Source organism: Protomyctophum bolini (genome assembly GCF_963924005.1).
Source record: "Protomyctophum bolini genome assembly, chromosome: 9".
Taxonomy (NCBI): Eukaryota; Metazoa; Chordata; class Actinopteri; order Myctophiformes; family Myctophidae; genus Protomyctophum; species Protomyctophum bolini.
Window position 1 is genome coordinate 20,850,686 of NC_137870.1, and position 15,000 is coordinate 20,865,685.

The window sequence follows — 15,000 nt, forward strand, 5'->3', positions numbered from 1 at the left end:
CGTGCGTGCGTGCGTGCGTGCGTGCGTGCGTGTGTGCGTGCGTGCGTGCGTGCATGCATGCGACTGCGAGCGTACGTGTGTTTGTGCATGCGTGCGTGATGTTCACGTCCATTAAAGAAATGCCAAAAAACCACACGAATCAACGAGGAACCACCCATCTAGAAGGGCTCAAGTTTGCACTTCTTTACTTTCCTATCAATTTTAACTCTACCCCCATCGCTGAATGATTCTTTACCAATTTACTCCTAATGCATGTTAAGTTGCCTCCCTGTGCTATTGGTGTTGTGGAGGGGAATGCGCTCAGGGGAGGAAGAGGATCAGTTTCACATGAGGGGCCCCGAGCTATTTGGGATCTCTTGTATTTTATTGTTGCTTCAGAGAGGGGAACTAATACAGTGTTGCACACAAACCTTCCCCTGTGCTACGGGGAATTCATTAGTGTAACACACACACAAAAGTGGGCACCGTGGCCCTGGTGAACTTGTGAGGAAGCCAGTGGGCTGTTCAAAGCTGTGGGTATAAAACCAAGCCCTGTGCTTATAGAAGCCAACCCACAATAGAATTAATACTGATCTAAGGAGGAGATGAAAAGTGCAGCACAAAAGCTGTCAAGAGCTGTTATGTCACTGCAACTCAATCAAGCTGAAGGACTCACTTGATGACAGCTAAAACCAGTGGTGGAAGAAGTACTACATTTTACTTAAGTAAAAGTATCAATATTGCAAATCTAGAAATACCGGTTACATGTAAAAGTCAGAAATTCAAAATGTACTTGAGTAAAAGTACAAAAAGAATTGGCATCAAAATGTACTTTAAGTACACAGACAGCCGTGGCTGCCCTTGGTGTGGCACAGTCTTCGCCGCGGGACGAGTTGGGGGTGCAGGCGGTTTCACCTGTATCTGCGGCGGCAGATGCAGGTGGCGCGGCCTTGTATTCCTTGACAACCAGCGGTGGTGAGTAGCCTACCAAACAAAGTCCCTGTAAAGTCAAAGTTAGATGCAGGAGGCATAGTGGGCTCTGTATTTCTGGACCTCAAAAAGGCATTTGACACTGTAGTGTACACCATCAGGTACTCCTGTCAAAGCTCTCCTTCTTTAACTTCTCTAAAGAAGCAGAGAAATCGAATTAAATTTATCTAATTTCAGACACATAAGACCATAATTATCTAACAACTGATGCAGCTAAACTCTTCATGCATGCTATGATTTTTTTCATACATAACGTACTGTTTCACAACCTGGTCACAGACAAATCAGACAGTTACTGTTTCCTGTGTTGTCTCTTGTCTCACCACCCTGTGATTACTAGTTTTCTCCACCTGTGTCCTGTTAGTCTCCCGGCCTATCCAAGTGTTGATTGTTAGTTCTGTTCACCTGTGTATTGCTATCCCTGTGTCTACTTAAACCCTCAGTTCCTTGAGTTCCCTGCTAGTGTATAGTTTATGTTATGGTGTGTCCAGCCCATGTATGTCCTGTGTTGGGAAATAAATCTTCATTTAAACTTAATCTGCCTTCCTGTGTGGTTCTGCACTTCGGTCGAACACCTGTCTCATACCGTGACACACTTGACCAAAAGCCCAACCGTTACCACCATTGCCACATAGGACGAAAGTAGGCTACAACTTTTTTTAAACGGCTTTAAACACTTTGCAGATGCTTGTCTCATTTTTAAGATCTTATAAATAGACTTGCACCTCCACCACTGAAACAGTTCATAGGTTGAAGGGGCAGTGGTGATAGAGAAACAAGGGCAACGACCAGAGGGGACTGTGAAGTTCAGACGTAGTTAGTTTGGTAAAACAGTCTTCTCTGTTAGAGCCTCCCATCACTGGGTCAGTCTCCCCACAGAAGTAAGAGAGACTTCCAACTATCTAAACTTCAAATTCAACCTGAAAAGGTGGCTAAAAACAATTCAAATCTGTAATCATGAGTAACTATCAGCACTATTTAGTATTTATCACCGGTGTCATTTTTCACTTCACTTTGCACTTGTTCTGTCCCCTGTACCATGTTGATCTGTTCCTGTATTGTACTGTATTGTATTGTGTTTTTGTATGGATATAGTGTTGGGTGCTTGCACATATGCACACATGGCATCAACGCATGGTGTTGTGTGCTGGCACACTATACACTCTGTCTTTCTTTATTCATTATTTTTTTAAGAGCCTGCCCAGGGACTACAGATGCAATTTAGCTTTGGCTAACTCTGGCCCATTTACATTGAGGTGAAAACTGACATGTTGATTAATGAGCTTTGTCCCTGTCAAATAAATTTTTTTTTTATTTGAAATGGCCGAAATGTAGGCATGTGTAAGGTTGAAGTGGTTACTGTAGGTGTAAGATAATAATCAATATCTACAAAGTATCTATAGTAAGTAAAGTTTTACTGTAGGTGTAAGATAATAATCAATATCTACAAAGTATCTAGTAAGTAAAGTTTTCAAATAATTGCAGTCGAGTGAAAGTACAATATTTGCCCATGAGATGTAGTGGAGTAGAAATAAAAGTATTGGAAATTTTAACTATTCAGGTAAATTACAAATTTATGGTAACATTTATAGTCAATATATGAAATGTACATACACTAGAATCGCTGGAATTGATTTTATTGTCAAACAAAATACATTGCTAATCACAAAAATATTTTTTAATGGTTTATATGTAGGCTAATTATAATAAAATAAAGACTAACTGAAATAAAGCCAAATAGTTAGCTAAATAGAAGTACTGAGAATGACTGAATAAACAGCTGCATGTGTCAAAGAGGTCTAGGGTACTAATTATGTTGATGTATTAAAGCATGAGAACTTCAAAAAGTATAATTGAAAAATAATCATCTCAGAGCATGGAGGGTGATTAGCTGATTACCACAATAATCCACTTCGACCTATAGTTTACTTACTGTATGTCAGACTAAACAAATATCACACAGAAATAACTAATCCTTCCAGCAAAGCTGTATTGAATAAATACAGCATGCATGCTCAGTATAGGTAAACAAATAGCAGATGTAGTGCATACATTATAAAATAGCAAACAAGCTCAGAAGTACCTCAGATGATTATACACTATGCACAACAAATCTATGGAAACATGTCGCTGGACTAGTCCAAAATACGACATAGATAGGCTACTTTGATTGATGCTATTGACAAATATGTATATGAACATATTTTTGTACATATTTGTCAAAAGGATAAAACAACAATGCCCAAGAGCTTATTTACATTCAAATATGTAAACTAAATGCCACATGTTCTGTGGCAGAGACATAAAGAAACATTTAATCAAGAATAAATAAATGTATACAATGTCCAATGTACAAGACAGTTAGTCAGTTACAGTTAAAGCAATACAACAACAACATGGGCACTATATCTGAAACCTGCTACAACTGTAATTGACACTTACAATTTGGTTCAGTGTCTGAGAGACACTGACACATTAATATGCAGTAGCCTATTTAAATAACTCAGCATTAAGTCCAATTCCTGTTTGATTTACACGCTCCTGAAAGCTTGATGGATGTTTGGAACGTGTGTTGGTGGTTGTGCACGAGTGTGTATGTGCGTGTGAGAGAACATGTACACATGTGTATGTTTGACACATATGCCTAGCGTGTGTGTGTGTGTGTGTGTGTGTGTGTGTGTGTGTGTGTGTGTGTGTGTGTGTGTGTGTGTGTGTCCCTCTTTATGTAAGCATACTCTGAAAACGAATTTATGCCCCATTTTATACTTTGACAAATGACAGTGTCTTGAAAAAATGAGTGAAAATAGCTGATCTACGAGGTCAGGGCGCAACACAGCACGGAGCGCTGTGAGCTTGTAGACTGACATTTCTTCCTTCTTTTAGATGTTTTGGAAAACATTTGAAACTGTTCAAACCCAAAATCGGGCTGTCAGATTGAAAGTGGCCGAGTGTGCCTGTGGGCTTTATAAATATTGAACCAATGGAAAGAATTAACAAGGGCTAATTGTTCTAATAACTACATTGGGTCAATTGAAACACAGGTGCTCCATTTCCTAAAAAGTAATGGTTGTGGACATACCGTACTGTACACGGTTTCCACCCAAGAGCGATGATATGTAAGTGGCAGTGGTGTAAACTGTAAATACTGCACTTACTTACATTACTGGAGTGTTTCCAATGTTCGATATTTGTACTGCTACTCCACTACACATGAGAGACAAATATTGCACATTTACTCCACTACAATTATTTGAACACTTTAGTTACTAGTTACTTTGTAGATTTTGATTATTATTACAAAACATACATTAACCACTTCAGCCCTATTATACATTTCATTAATTTGAAAACATTTGCTGTTTTTAAAAGATTGTTATACATTTGAAAACTTGAAGTGGGACATTCTGTATAATGGGTACTTTTGGTACTTTAAGACTTAAAGTACCAAAAGTACCCATTATACAAAAGTATTGGCATAAAAATGTACTTAAAGTTTAACTACATTTTTATGCCAATACTTTTGTACTTTTTCTTCAAGTACACTTTGAATTCCTGACTTGTAATTCTATATTGCAGTATTGATGCTTTTACTTAAGTAAAGAATGTGAGTAGTTTTTCCACCATTTGGTTTGTTGCCACTTCTTCCAATTACTGTTCCTCAGCGAATCTAGCAGCAGTAAGGCACCCGTTCTCCATACAGCCGCCCGGCCCTGGAGGTCCAGTCCAACTGCATGCCTACCGATCCCCTGTGCCATGTCCTTATGGCATACTCTCTCTCCTCTCTCTCTCTGTCCTTATGGCATACTCTCTCTCCTCTCTCTCTCTGTCCTTATGGCATACTCTCTCTCCCTTTCATTCTCTCACTCTCTGGTCCACGCAAGCACGCTCGCGCACACACACATTTTGTATTGCTAGATTTGTGAGAACAAGATGTTACCGTGGCAATTATATAAAGGCCACTTTTACAATTTCTTCATTGCCATTTTCAACCCTGAGCTTGTAGATCTGCTATATACGCTGCGGTGCACAACACTGCCATGCAACACCATCCAACACCATCCAACACCATCCAACACCAACCAACACCATCCAACACCATCCAACACCATCCAACACCATCCAACACCATCCAACACCAACCAACACCATCCAACACCCTCCAACACCATCCAACACCAACCAACACCATCCAACACCCTCCAACACCAACCAACACCATCCAACACCATCCAAAGCCCCCAAAAAGATGTGTGCGAGTGTGCACTTAAATGTTTGTAAAGTTAAAAAACCATTATCTTTCGTCACAATTTCTCAAATTGTATTAGACTATATACTTGATACAAAATTAGGTAATATAAGTAGGCCTATACACATGACATGCATGCACGCACACACACTCGCACTGTCAGGCAAAAGCAATTGCACGTGTGCACGCATGTGCATGTATGCACACACACACACCCACACCCACACGCGCACACACACACACACACACACACACACACACACACACACACACACACACACACACACACACACACACACACACACACACACACACACACACACACACACACACACTTACAAACACAAAGAATGGCCCCTGTATCCAAATTAGGCCATTGTTAGTCCAGCAGTCTCTGTGTGTCGCCTTGGGAATCGTGTCCAGCAGGATTATTCCTAAGGCAGGGAATATTCCCTGTGAATGGAGGTCTGTGTGCCCACAAGACCATGTGGGAAGACAAGCTGATGGTGTGTGTGTGTGTGTGTGTGTGTGTGTGTGTGTGTGTGTGTGTGTGTGTGTGTGTGTGTGTTTGCGTGCGTGTGCGCGCGCATGGGTGCGTGTGTGTGTGTGCGTGTGCGTGCATGCGTGCGTTCCTAAAGAAAATGGCCCCTCCCTTTAAGAGGTTTAAGCAAACAAGGAGAAATCGAGAGCAAACAAGTTCACATGGTTCAAGATGAAAGAGCTTTGGGCAGATTTTTATAATTATTTTCCTTTCCAGTACATTCCCAAAAATAATAAAAAAGAAATTATATTTTTTTATTTGTTGCTTGAAACTATTCCATCAGTTTATTTTACATCATTCTTTTTTCACAATGTTTAATGTTTAAACTATGGAATAACAATAACAGAAGTAACCAAAGTGCCCATGGTTGTTATAGCTAGCTTGCAATCCTTTATCTCTCTTTTTGTGATAGTGTGAACGCATATAAATGCTTGAAAGCATATGCATGTGTTTGTATATGGTGATTTGATCTCTGGTGCAACATAAATGATGTAGCAAAATTAAATTACATTGCATTATGATATATTAATATTATATTAGCAAGCATGTTACATTAATTGAATCCACCTCCCCTTATCATCTCCTTGTATCCCCTTTGTTTTGACAGATGTCAATTACTATATATTTTATATATTCTGTTCACATGTCTGTGTTATTTAGATTTGTTTTGCTTTACCACAAATTTCAGGAATGTCATTAAGACAGCATATTGTTTAGACAGATGCCAGGTTTGCTGTTTACATCCTAGTTTCTTTGCACTCCACGTAGGTGACCATCTACCCTGTCATTTTGTTGACTATAGTACGTAGACGTACATATAGAAGTACGTCTTTTACTCTGATTTCACACTCGTAAAGTCAATCTGGATAAGAGCGTCTGCTAGATGCCTGTTTTGACTTTTGGCTCAAAGGATAGTATCAGTGTGGATCTTATTTCCACAGACACTGATTAAAACAAGTTGTCTCTGCCTTTGGCTCAAAACCATAAAACACTGTATAGGTTTATCCTGCCTGGATAAACCTATACAGTCGTTGTAAAGAGACACTGCATGGAGCAGCTTTTTCCCGCGTTTGCTGCCATGCTGCATGTGTCCCGCTCCTGCGATGCACAGGCCTTCTTTTTTTGGCTTAGGCGCAGCCTTTCTTCTACCGTCAACCTGTGGGCCGGGGCCCACTGGTGGGCCATGAGGATATTGCAAGTGGGCCCCAACTACTTGGAAAAACAATATGATTTTGTGATACCAATAAATAGGAACTCAATATTCTACTGAGCACAAACATGCTCTGAAAATGCTCACTGACTGAGGTCAGATGGGTGAACGCTTTCGAGACTTTCTAAAAGAAAACATAGAGAACCGTCCACTGCTCTAAAGGAAACTCATGCCTGTCTCTGTGCCTCTCTCCATTTGTGTCGTGGGAGCAGCCAGCCACTCAGACGAGGGCTCGGACGTGGAGTCGGAGCCGGACCTGCCGTTGAAGAGGAAGCAGCGGCGCAGCCGGACCACCTTCACAGCGGAGCAGCTGGAGGAGCTGGAGAGAGCGTTTGAGAGGACCCACTACCCCGACATCTACACCCGAGAGGAGCTGGCCCAGAGAGCCAAGCTCACTGAGGCCAGAGTACAGGTTAGAATACACTACCCCGACATCTACACCCGAGAGGAGCTGGCCCAGAGAGCCAAGCTCACTGAGGCCAGAGTACAGGTTAGAATACACTACCCCGACATCTACACCCGAGAGGAGCTGGCCCAGAGAGCCAAGCTCACACGCGCACATATTCACGCCACATCCCCTTTTTACAGGTACAGTATAACACACTGACAGTCTTTCACCTCTCTTGAACAACACACACCTGCTGACCTGTCTTTGCTCCACACACATGCACGAGACGCACGCACGCACGCACGCACGCACGCACGCACGCACGCACGCACTCACGCACGCACGCACGCACGCACGCACGCACGCACGCACGCACGGTGTAGAGACACATTCTTGGCCCCTCTCTCGTCCTCTCCTCCCTGGAGTCCAATCTGGAGTTTCCCTGTTGGGTTGTAAGGTTCAGTAAATTCCCTCTCCACAGGCTCCATATGGAACGTGTAGGTCTCCCTGCATGAGACCGCTCCATATGGACGCAGCATGTAACTCACACACGCTGAACATGCTGTGTTTAGTCAATCTCTCTCTCTCGCACACGCACGCGCGCACGCACACACACACACACACACACACACACACACACACACACACACACACACACACACACACACACACACACACACACACACGTGCGCGCACTATTTGTATCAGTATTATTAATGTTGGGTGGGACAACATTTTCAAATTATGAACACTGAGACGTATTTTCCCACTCACTCATAAGGAATGTATTTCTTAATTACAGTAATTAAATGCAGTTTACGATTATCTAAGATTTGAGATTACCAAAAACTTTATTTGACAGATTGAGGGACAGATTTACAGACTCACTCAAAGATGAAAGAAAAAAAAAGAAAAGTCAGTATTTTGTGTGGCCTCCATTACAGCATAAAAATGCTGCAATTGTTTTGTGGTGTCATTTCTCCAAATTACTGTACATTTACACACAAGCACGTATGCACGCATGCATGCATGCACGCCATGCACACTCATCTTTTTGGGGGCTTTTTCTGCCTTTATTGATAACAGTAGGCTGACAAATGTAGTAGCAAATGTCGTCGGGATTGGGAGTGGAACCTGCAACACGCCGTCAGGCTGGATTCCCAGCCTAGGTGCCTGGACAGCACCGCCAGCCACCCAGACCGCAAACACTAATCTGATAATTGTCTCGTTAAGGTGTGGTTCAGCAACAGGCGTGCTCGGTGGAGGAAACAGGCAGGAGCCAATCAGCTGATGGCATTTAATCACCTGATCCCAGGGGGCTTCCCGCCATCAGCCATGTCCAGTATACCCCCGTATCAGCTTTCGGACAGCCCCTACCCCTCATCTATCGCACAAGGTGAGTCTTTACAATTATTTTTGCACACCTACAGGGACAGGTGCGTCGGAGCAGGCAACCAGTGCGAATAATGAGAGAAAGGAGATCCCGCACACTGTCTTCACTTATATGGCAGCAGTTTATACCAGCAGAGATACCATATACCCGATGAAGGTCGTGAGACTGAAACGTTGTAACTCAGCTTAATAAACTGCTGCTATATGTGAAGACAGTGTGCGGGATGTCCTTTCTCTCAAATCTCTATTATATAAAATAAATGTGTGAATAGAATGTTATTTTGTCCAGTCAGTATGGTTAGTGTGTTAGTATGTTAAATCATTGTTAATTGTTTAATATATGTAACTTATACGATTGGGCTGGTTGTATATTTGGTCTCCCTGATTTTCTATTGAGACATTTAGATCCTGTGTCGTTGTGTTGGACACAACCTTTGACACGATCCTGTTTCTATAATTCAATTTCTCCACAGAGCAAGTAGACTTCTATATACCTACAGAACCACTGTAGTGATCAAAATGTCAGCACTTGCAATCCAGAGTAGAACAGGCCATAGTGCGGCTTTAAACTATTACTCTGCACCAGTTTCATGACAGTCGGTGAAATGTTCTTTCTTTGTGTGTCTCTCCACCTGCAGTGTCGGAAGCCCCCGGTACGGTGCATCGGCCCCAGCCCCTGCCTCCCTCGTCGGGGCACCAAGGCTCCGTTGGTGGAGGGCAGGGAGACGGGGGCTCAGCCTACTGCCTTTCCTCAGGACGACACACCTTCTCAGGATACCCAGACAGCTTTGGAGGACCGGCCAACCCCATGAATCCAGCCATCGGCAATGGGCTGTCTCCACAGGTGAGACCACCAGAAAATACATACGTATAGTTACTGTGTGTATGTGCATGTGGGTACGTGAGCACACATTTGTAGACAGTGTTAATAACTATTGTATTACTAATTGTGAGGACATAACATTTTGACGACGGCAATGATATACATTTCTTTGTCATTTATAACTCTAAAGCACTTATTTGTGCGCCAGTGAGCATGCCGAATATAGCCGATCTGCTACTCTCTGCATGTGCGTGACCATGGGGCGCAGTTAACTCTATTAACTCTATAACCTCAACCAGGAATTGTCCTCACTATTTCTCACATTTAATATACTTGTGGGGACATTTGGCCCCACAAATATGGCCCTATTCTAATACAAGTATACATGCACACACACAAACGCAGGCAGGCACAACCGCAACCTCATTAATTAAGGAGGACAGGAATATGCAGGAAGAGAAAAAAGTATAAGAAAAGTAAGAATAATCCAACATTTTAGCTCGAAACCCAAAAGAGAAAATGTATTTCTCGCCAAACTAGTGAAAATAGCTGATTTAGAAGCTATTTAGAAGTATTAATGGAAGTAGTATATATTGTATATATTGTATAATATTGTTTTATTCCTGAAAAAAATGTTTGAAAAATGTTGAAAAAATAACAATTAGACAATTGTAGTAAAAAATAACACACATACAAAAAGGGATATTTACTTGACCCATAAAAATGGGTCTATGACCCAAACATGGGTCCCGACCCAGTGTTTGGGAAACAGTGCTCTGGGGGAACTGGAGAGAGAAAGGACAGAGGAGGACAATTAAGTGTGTGACAAATGAAAAGTGAAAAGACAATTATGGACAATTATCCAGACATGAACGTCCCAGAATATGTGTACCTACACAGTCAAATCCTCAGTGTTAAGTGGACTCCAAAGGGTCCATTGATACTCTCTCAGAGTTAAATGAACACTCTGGACATCACTCTATAGACACCGAAGAGGACTCTATAACAGGCATAAAATGAGATTTCAGCCGAGTGCAGTCCAATTCCTTAGAGGATAAACCATAGCTTTCTGATGAGGGGAGGACACACATTTACTGACACAACAACACGACACGCACACATGCACACACGCACGCACGCACGCACGCACGCACACACACACATACACACACACACATACACACACACACCCTCTTGTGCATTGAAAGCTGTCCAAAGCGGTGTGCCTGGTATGTAAAACGCAATCTTGAATTTCCTTTATTGTAACCCATCTGCATGATGGGCAAAAACAGAGAGAGTAAATGAATGGAATCATGTGTGTAGTATAAGTAGAGCGTATCTGGTAATCCTCATGGGAGCGCATGGCTCCAATGTGGATCCCTGCCAGTCGTCAGTCACTTAACCCTTATCCCTAAACTTCCCTAAACTTCTTTTCCACTTTTTTACTATATAGAAAAACATTTTAAGATTGTTCAACTATAGCCGATCTACATCGACACGTTGTCAGCTTGTAGAACGGCTATTTGAACTATTCAAAAATGTTTTTCAAAATAGTATAAAAAAGGCAAAGAAATTTAAAGATAAGGCGTAAGGCATTGACGAAAATAGGGCCCCTACTGTATGACATCATCATCTATGACGTATGAATACAAATTTGGTCACAGCTTTATTCCGATCTGAGACCCACTGACTTCAATATTACTGTGAGTTAAAATACAACCGCTCTCTGTACCTCTCTGTACAGCAGCTTATCACCTGGTAAATGGTGCATTTATATAGCGTTTTTTGATTCACACACACATTCATACGCTGATAGTGGAGGAAACCATGCAAGGCACCAATCTACACATCAGGAGCAATTAGGGGTTCAGAGACACTTGGACACTAATTCTGGAGGAGCCCGGGATCGAACTGGGAACCTCACGGTTTCCCCATCCAGCCATTCTACCGGCCACTCTACTCCTAAGCCGTGGCTTCCCTGGCTGTCCCATGCAGGCAGCTGTTATAGTCATAGATGTCCAATATACACATTCACTCAGACAACAGGACGTATGTACTGACGTATACACAGTTCATATTCACGTCATATCACGAACAGCTGCTCATATTTAATCCACAAAGGCACCTATGTCAGTGCACCACGGGAACAGGTATACGGAAAACGCTCGCACAGACACGCACGCAACACACACACACACACACACACACACACACACACACACACACACACACACACACACACACACACACACACACACACACACACACACACACACACACACACACACACACTATAGGCCTATACACTATAGCCTCCAGGAACGCTTTTCATGATTGCATTCTTAAAATGTTTGTCTCTGCATTCCCCTGAATGAGTGCAAGGGGTCTAATGTATTTGTATATATTTCTGAAGGAATGTCCTGCTCAAATGTCCCTCCTCCTCCCCATGCACATTCCTCCCTGCTCCTCTCAGCAGTGGCACACTGTTCCAATATGAAACACCCTGGTGGGGACGAGAGAGAGAGAGAGAGGGAGAGAGAGAGAGAGAGAGAGAGAGAGAGAAAATGTGGTGCAAGTGGAGAAAATCCAGAGTCTGCCATTTGCGTCGTGGCATGTTTGTTGTGCTTAAACTGCACATTTTTCGAAAACTGGTGAATTGTTTTTAAGGAAAAATGTTTCAGGGGCTCAGCAGAGGAAACACAACTCCTCCCCTCTCCCCATCAACATCATGGACCCCCCCCCCCCCCCCCCTTCACAGTGCTTGGGAAATGATTTAAGCGGGACCATGTGTGCGTGTGGATGTAGAATATTATGTCACTTAGAGGGCCAAGAGGGCCCAAAGAGCAGCATACCTGCTTCTCATTAGGACAGCCAGCAGCGACTTCAGGTCTCCAGTGTGTTCCTGGGTTGGGGAGGGATCAGTGTTACGTTGAGGTCTCCAGTGTGTTATACGGGCTGGGGAGGGATGTGATACGTTAAGTTAGAGCTTTATGTCCAAGTGGTGTAAGTGACCTCGTTCGTTATTAACAGTTTACCTGACGATTCGACGACGGGAATTTATTTGTTTAAGTCGTCGGTGGGCATTGTGTGTGTGTGTGTGTGTGTGTGTGTGTGTGCACCCCGTCTGTTATCAGGCCGGTTTTGAACCCCATCGACAGACGTTGCCCCAAGGCTCTTTCCGTCCTTCGCCGGCCAAAAAATATCCCGCCCCAACCCCCCCCCCCCCCCCCCCCACCCCCCCAAATTTGATTATCTGCTCGCTAATCAGGACCAGGTCAACAGCCTGTGGATTTCTTCATCTGCCGAGTCTATCCTCCTGAGGTTGAGGTTGAGCTCCGCTCCGCTCGCCCAGGCTTTTATCTTTTGCCGGGATATATTTTGTTGCAGATAAGTCGTTATCTCGTGCCATGGTCTTTCTCAGCGGCGGCGAGGAGGAATTTTAGAATAAGTGGAGCCGTGGGTCTCAGACAAATTGGTTAATTCTTCCTCTTTGGTGCTATCTCTCCCTGTGTCTGGGGAAGGGCTTGGTGGAAGCCTTTTGATGTCTGCAGCAGGGGAACTTCCTCTCTCTCTCTCTGTGCGTGTGTGTGTGTGTGTGTGTGTGTGTGCGCGCACACAACACACACATTATCCACATCAGATATGAGACATATGCACATAAATCCATAACACTAATCAACTATACTTAAATCATACCTGTACCTTCCGCAGATCCAGCGAAGCATGTTCTGATTTTATCCCTAAGTAGAATAACAGCGATACACACATTGACCTACACAGCATCATAAAAGTGATCATTTGCAGTGTTTCCAGTAACAAAGTCAGAATCTGGTTGATGGATTCTGATTATTTGACTACAAAAACAATCAAGATCAGTTTGATTGATTCTAATTCTGATTCTGATCATTTGACTTATAATTCAGTTGATTGATTCTAATGGTGAATTCCATGAATTGTTTAATCATTAACATGTCCGTCCATGTGTTCATGTTCCCACAGTAACTAAGTACATGTACTCAAGTACTGCACTTAAGTTACAGTAAGTACAATTTTAAGGTATTTGTACTTATTTGTATATTGTACTTTTACATCACTACAATAAGAAATCTTACTTACTAGTAGTTGTACAAGAGTCAATGGAGTGTAAATTCTGCCTTAAATTGGAGCATGGGTTTTAGCGTACACTCACGTCGGCATGGCATTCATGAAGTGATCGTAAACATCTGATCCTTGCGTCATTTCGGTCTTATAGCGTTGATAAATGTGACGGCTGAAATCAATCTGGCACGCCCTATTAAATCAAGCCTTGCCCTCGTTTTTGCGATATGAACAACTGCAATATGACCAAACAACCTATAGAAACCATAGTTATATTATGGAAACACATGCACGCACGCACGCACACGCACACGCACATAGGCCTACGCAACTTGCAAGCCCAACTGTCACTGTGTGTTGTCAGTTGTATATTAAATTAGTATTTTATTTTTTTCACTTAATTTTTATTGATGAAAAGACAATTGGAATGTCATTGGAATGAGTTTGGATGTGCACACTGCACAGCCCGTGACAACCGCACACACACACACACACACACACACACACACACACACACACACACACACACACACACACACACACACACACACACACACACACACACACACGCTGCTGTTTTCCAAACCTAGCTGCATCTCCTCCTCCTGTCTTTCACTGTGGTCCGTGACAACATTAACGTGTGTGGTACTGGTGGTGGTGGGCTGGCTGGGTTAATACCTATGACAGATCTCCCAAGTCCTGATGGCGGATGCGGTCCCCACTTGAGCTGGCTCAGCACATTTGGCATTCGAGCGACAAGCCAGGTTTATCCTTAAACGAGGACGAGGAGATTGCACATAACTCCAGAAAGACATGGGCCTGCATGCTATAGATTACAGTACCCACATTGGGAGACTTGACTCTCCAGCTGCAGCAGTCTCCTCTCTCCATGTCTCCATGGAAAATATTCTAGCACAGGCAACGCAAATCCTCGCATGTATGCGCTCATGCAAAACACTGTTTAAATGGCTTAAGCATCTAACTGGCAAGCATTGTTTTTAATTGCGCAATTTTAATTGCTTGTACACTTGGAAATATGCTCATGCCTTTACAAAATATATCTTTTCACATGTATTTTAATATACATTTTAGGGGTGAATACATATGTTTAGATGCTTGTGACAGCCTGTCAGCTGGTCAGTCAATGCTGGAGATGCTGCTCTGCTTGTCTACGACTTTTTATACATTTGAAAACATGAAACGGGACATTCTGTACTTTTACTTAGTACATTTTGATGCCAATACTTTTGTACTCAAGTACATGAATACTCAAGAACCTTTGAATTCCAGACTTTTACGTCAGAGTATTTCTACATTGCAGTATTAATTTTAC

The 15,000-nt window shown here is 42.8% G+C and overlaps 1 protein-coding gene across 1 annotated transcript in view; it reads left to right on the forward strand.

Annotated features, from left to right (window-relative positions):
• The window catches only part of LOC308321980 (paired box protein Pax-3-like), a gene marked incomplete at its 5' end in the record, with an annotated part of 36,512 nt that overhangs the window by 18,033 nt on the left and 3,479 nt on the right, over positions 1–15,000 (forward strand). The window contains 3 exons of the mRNA XM_080773137.1: positions 7,179–7,378; positions 8,588–8,750; positions 9,385–9,590. Coding sequence (XP_080629263.1) covers positions 7,179–7,378; positions 8,588–8,750; positions 9,385–9,590 — 569 coding nt within the window. The remainder of the gene's footprint in view (positions 1–7,178; positions 7,379–8,587; positions 8,751–9,384; positions 9,591–15,000) is intronic.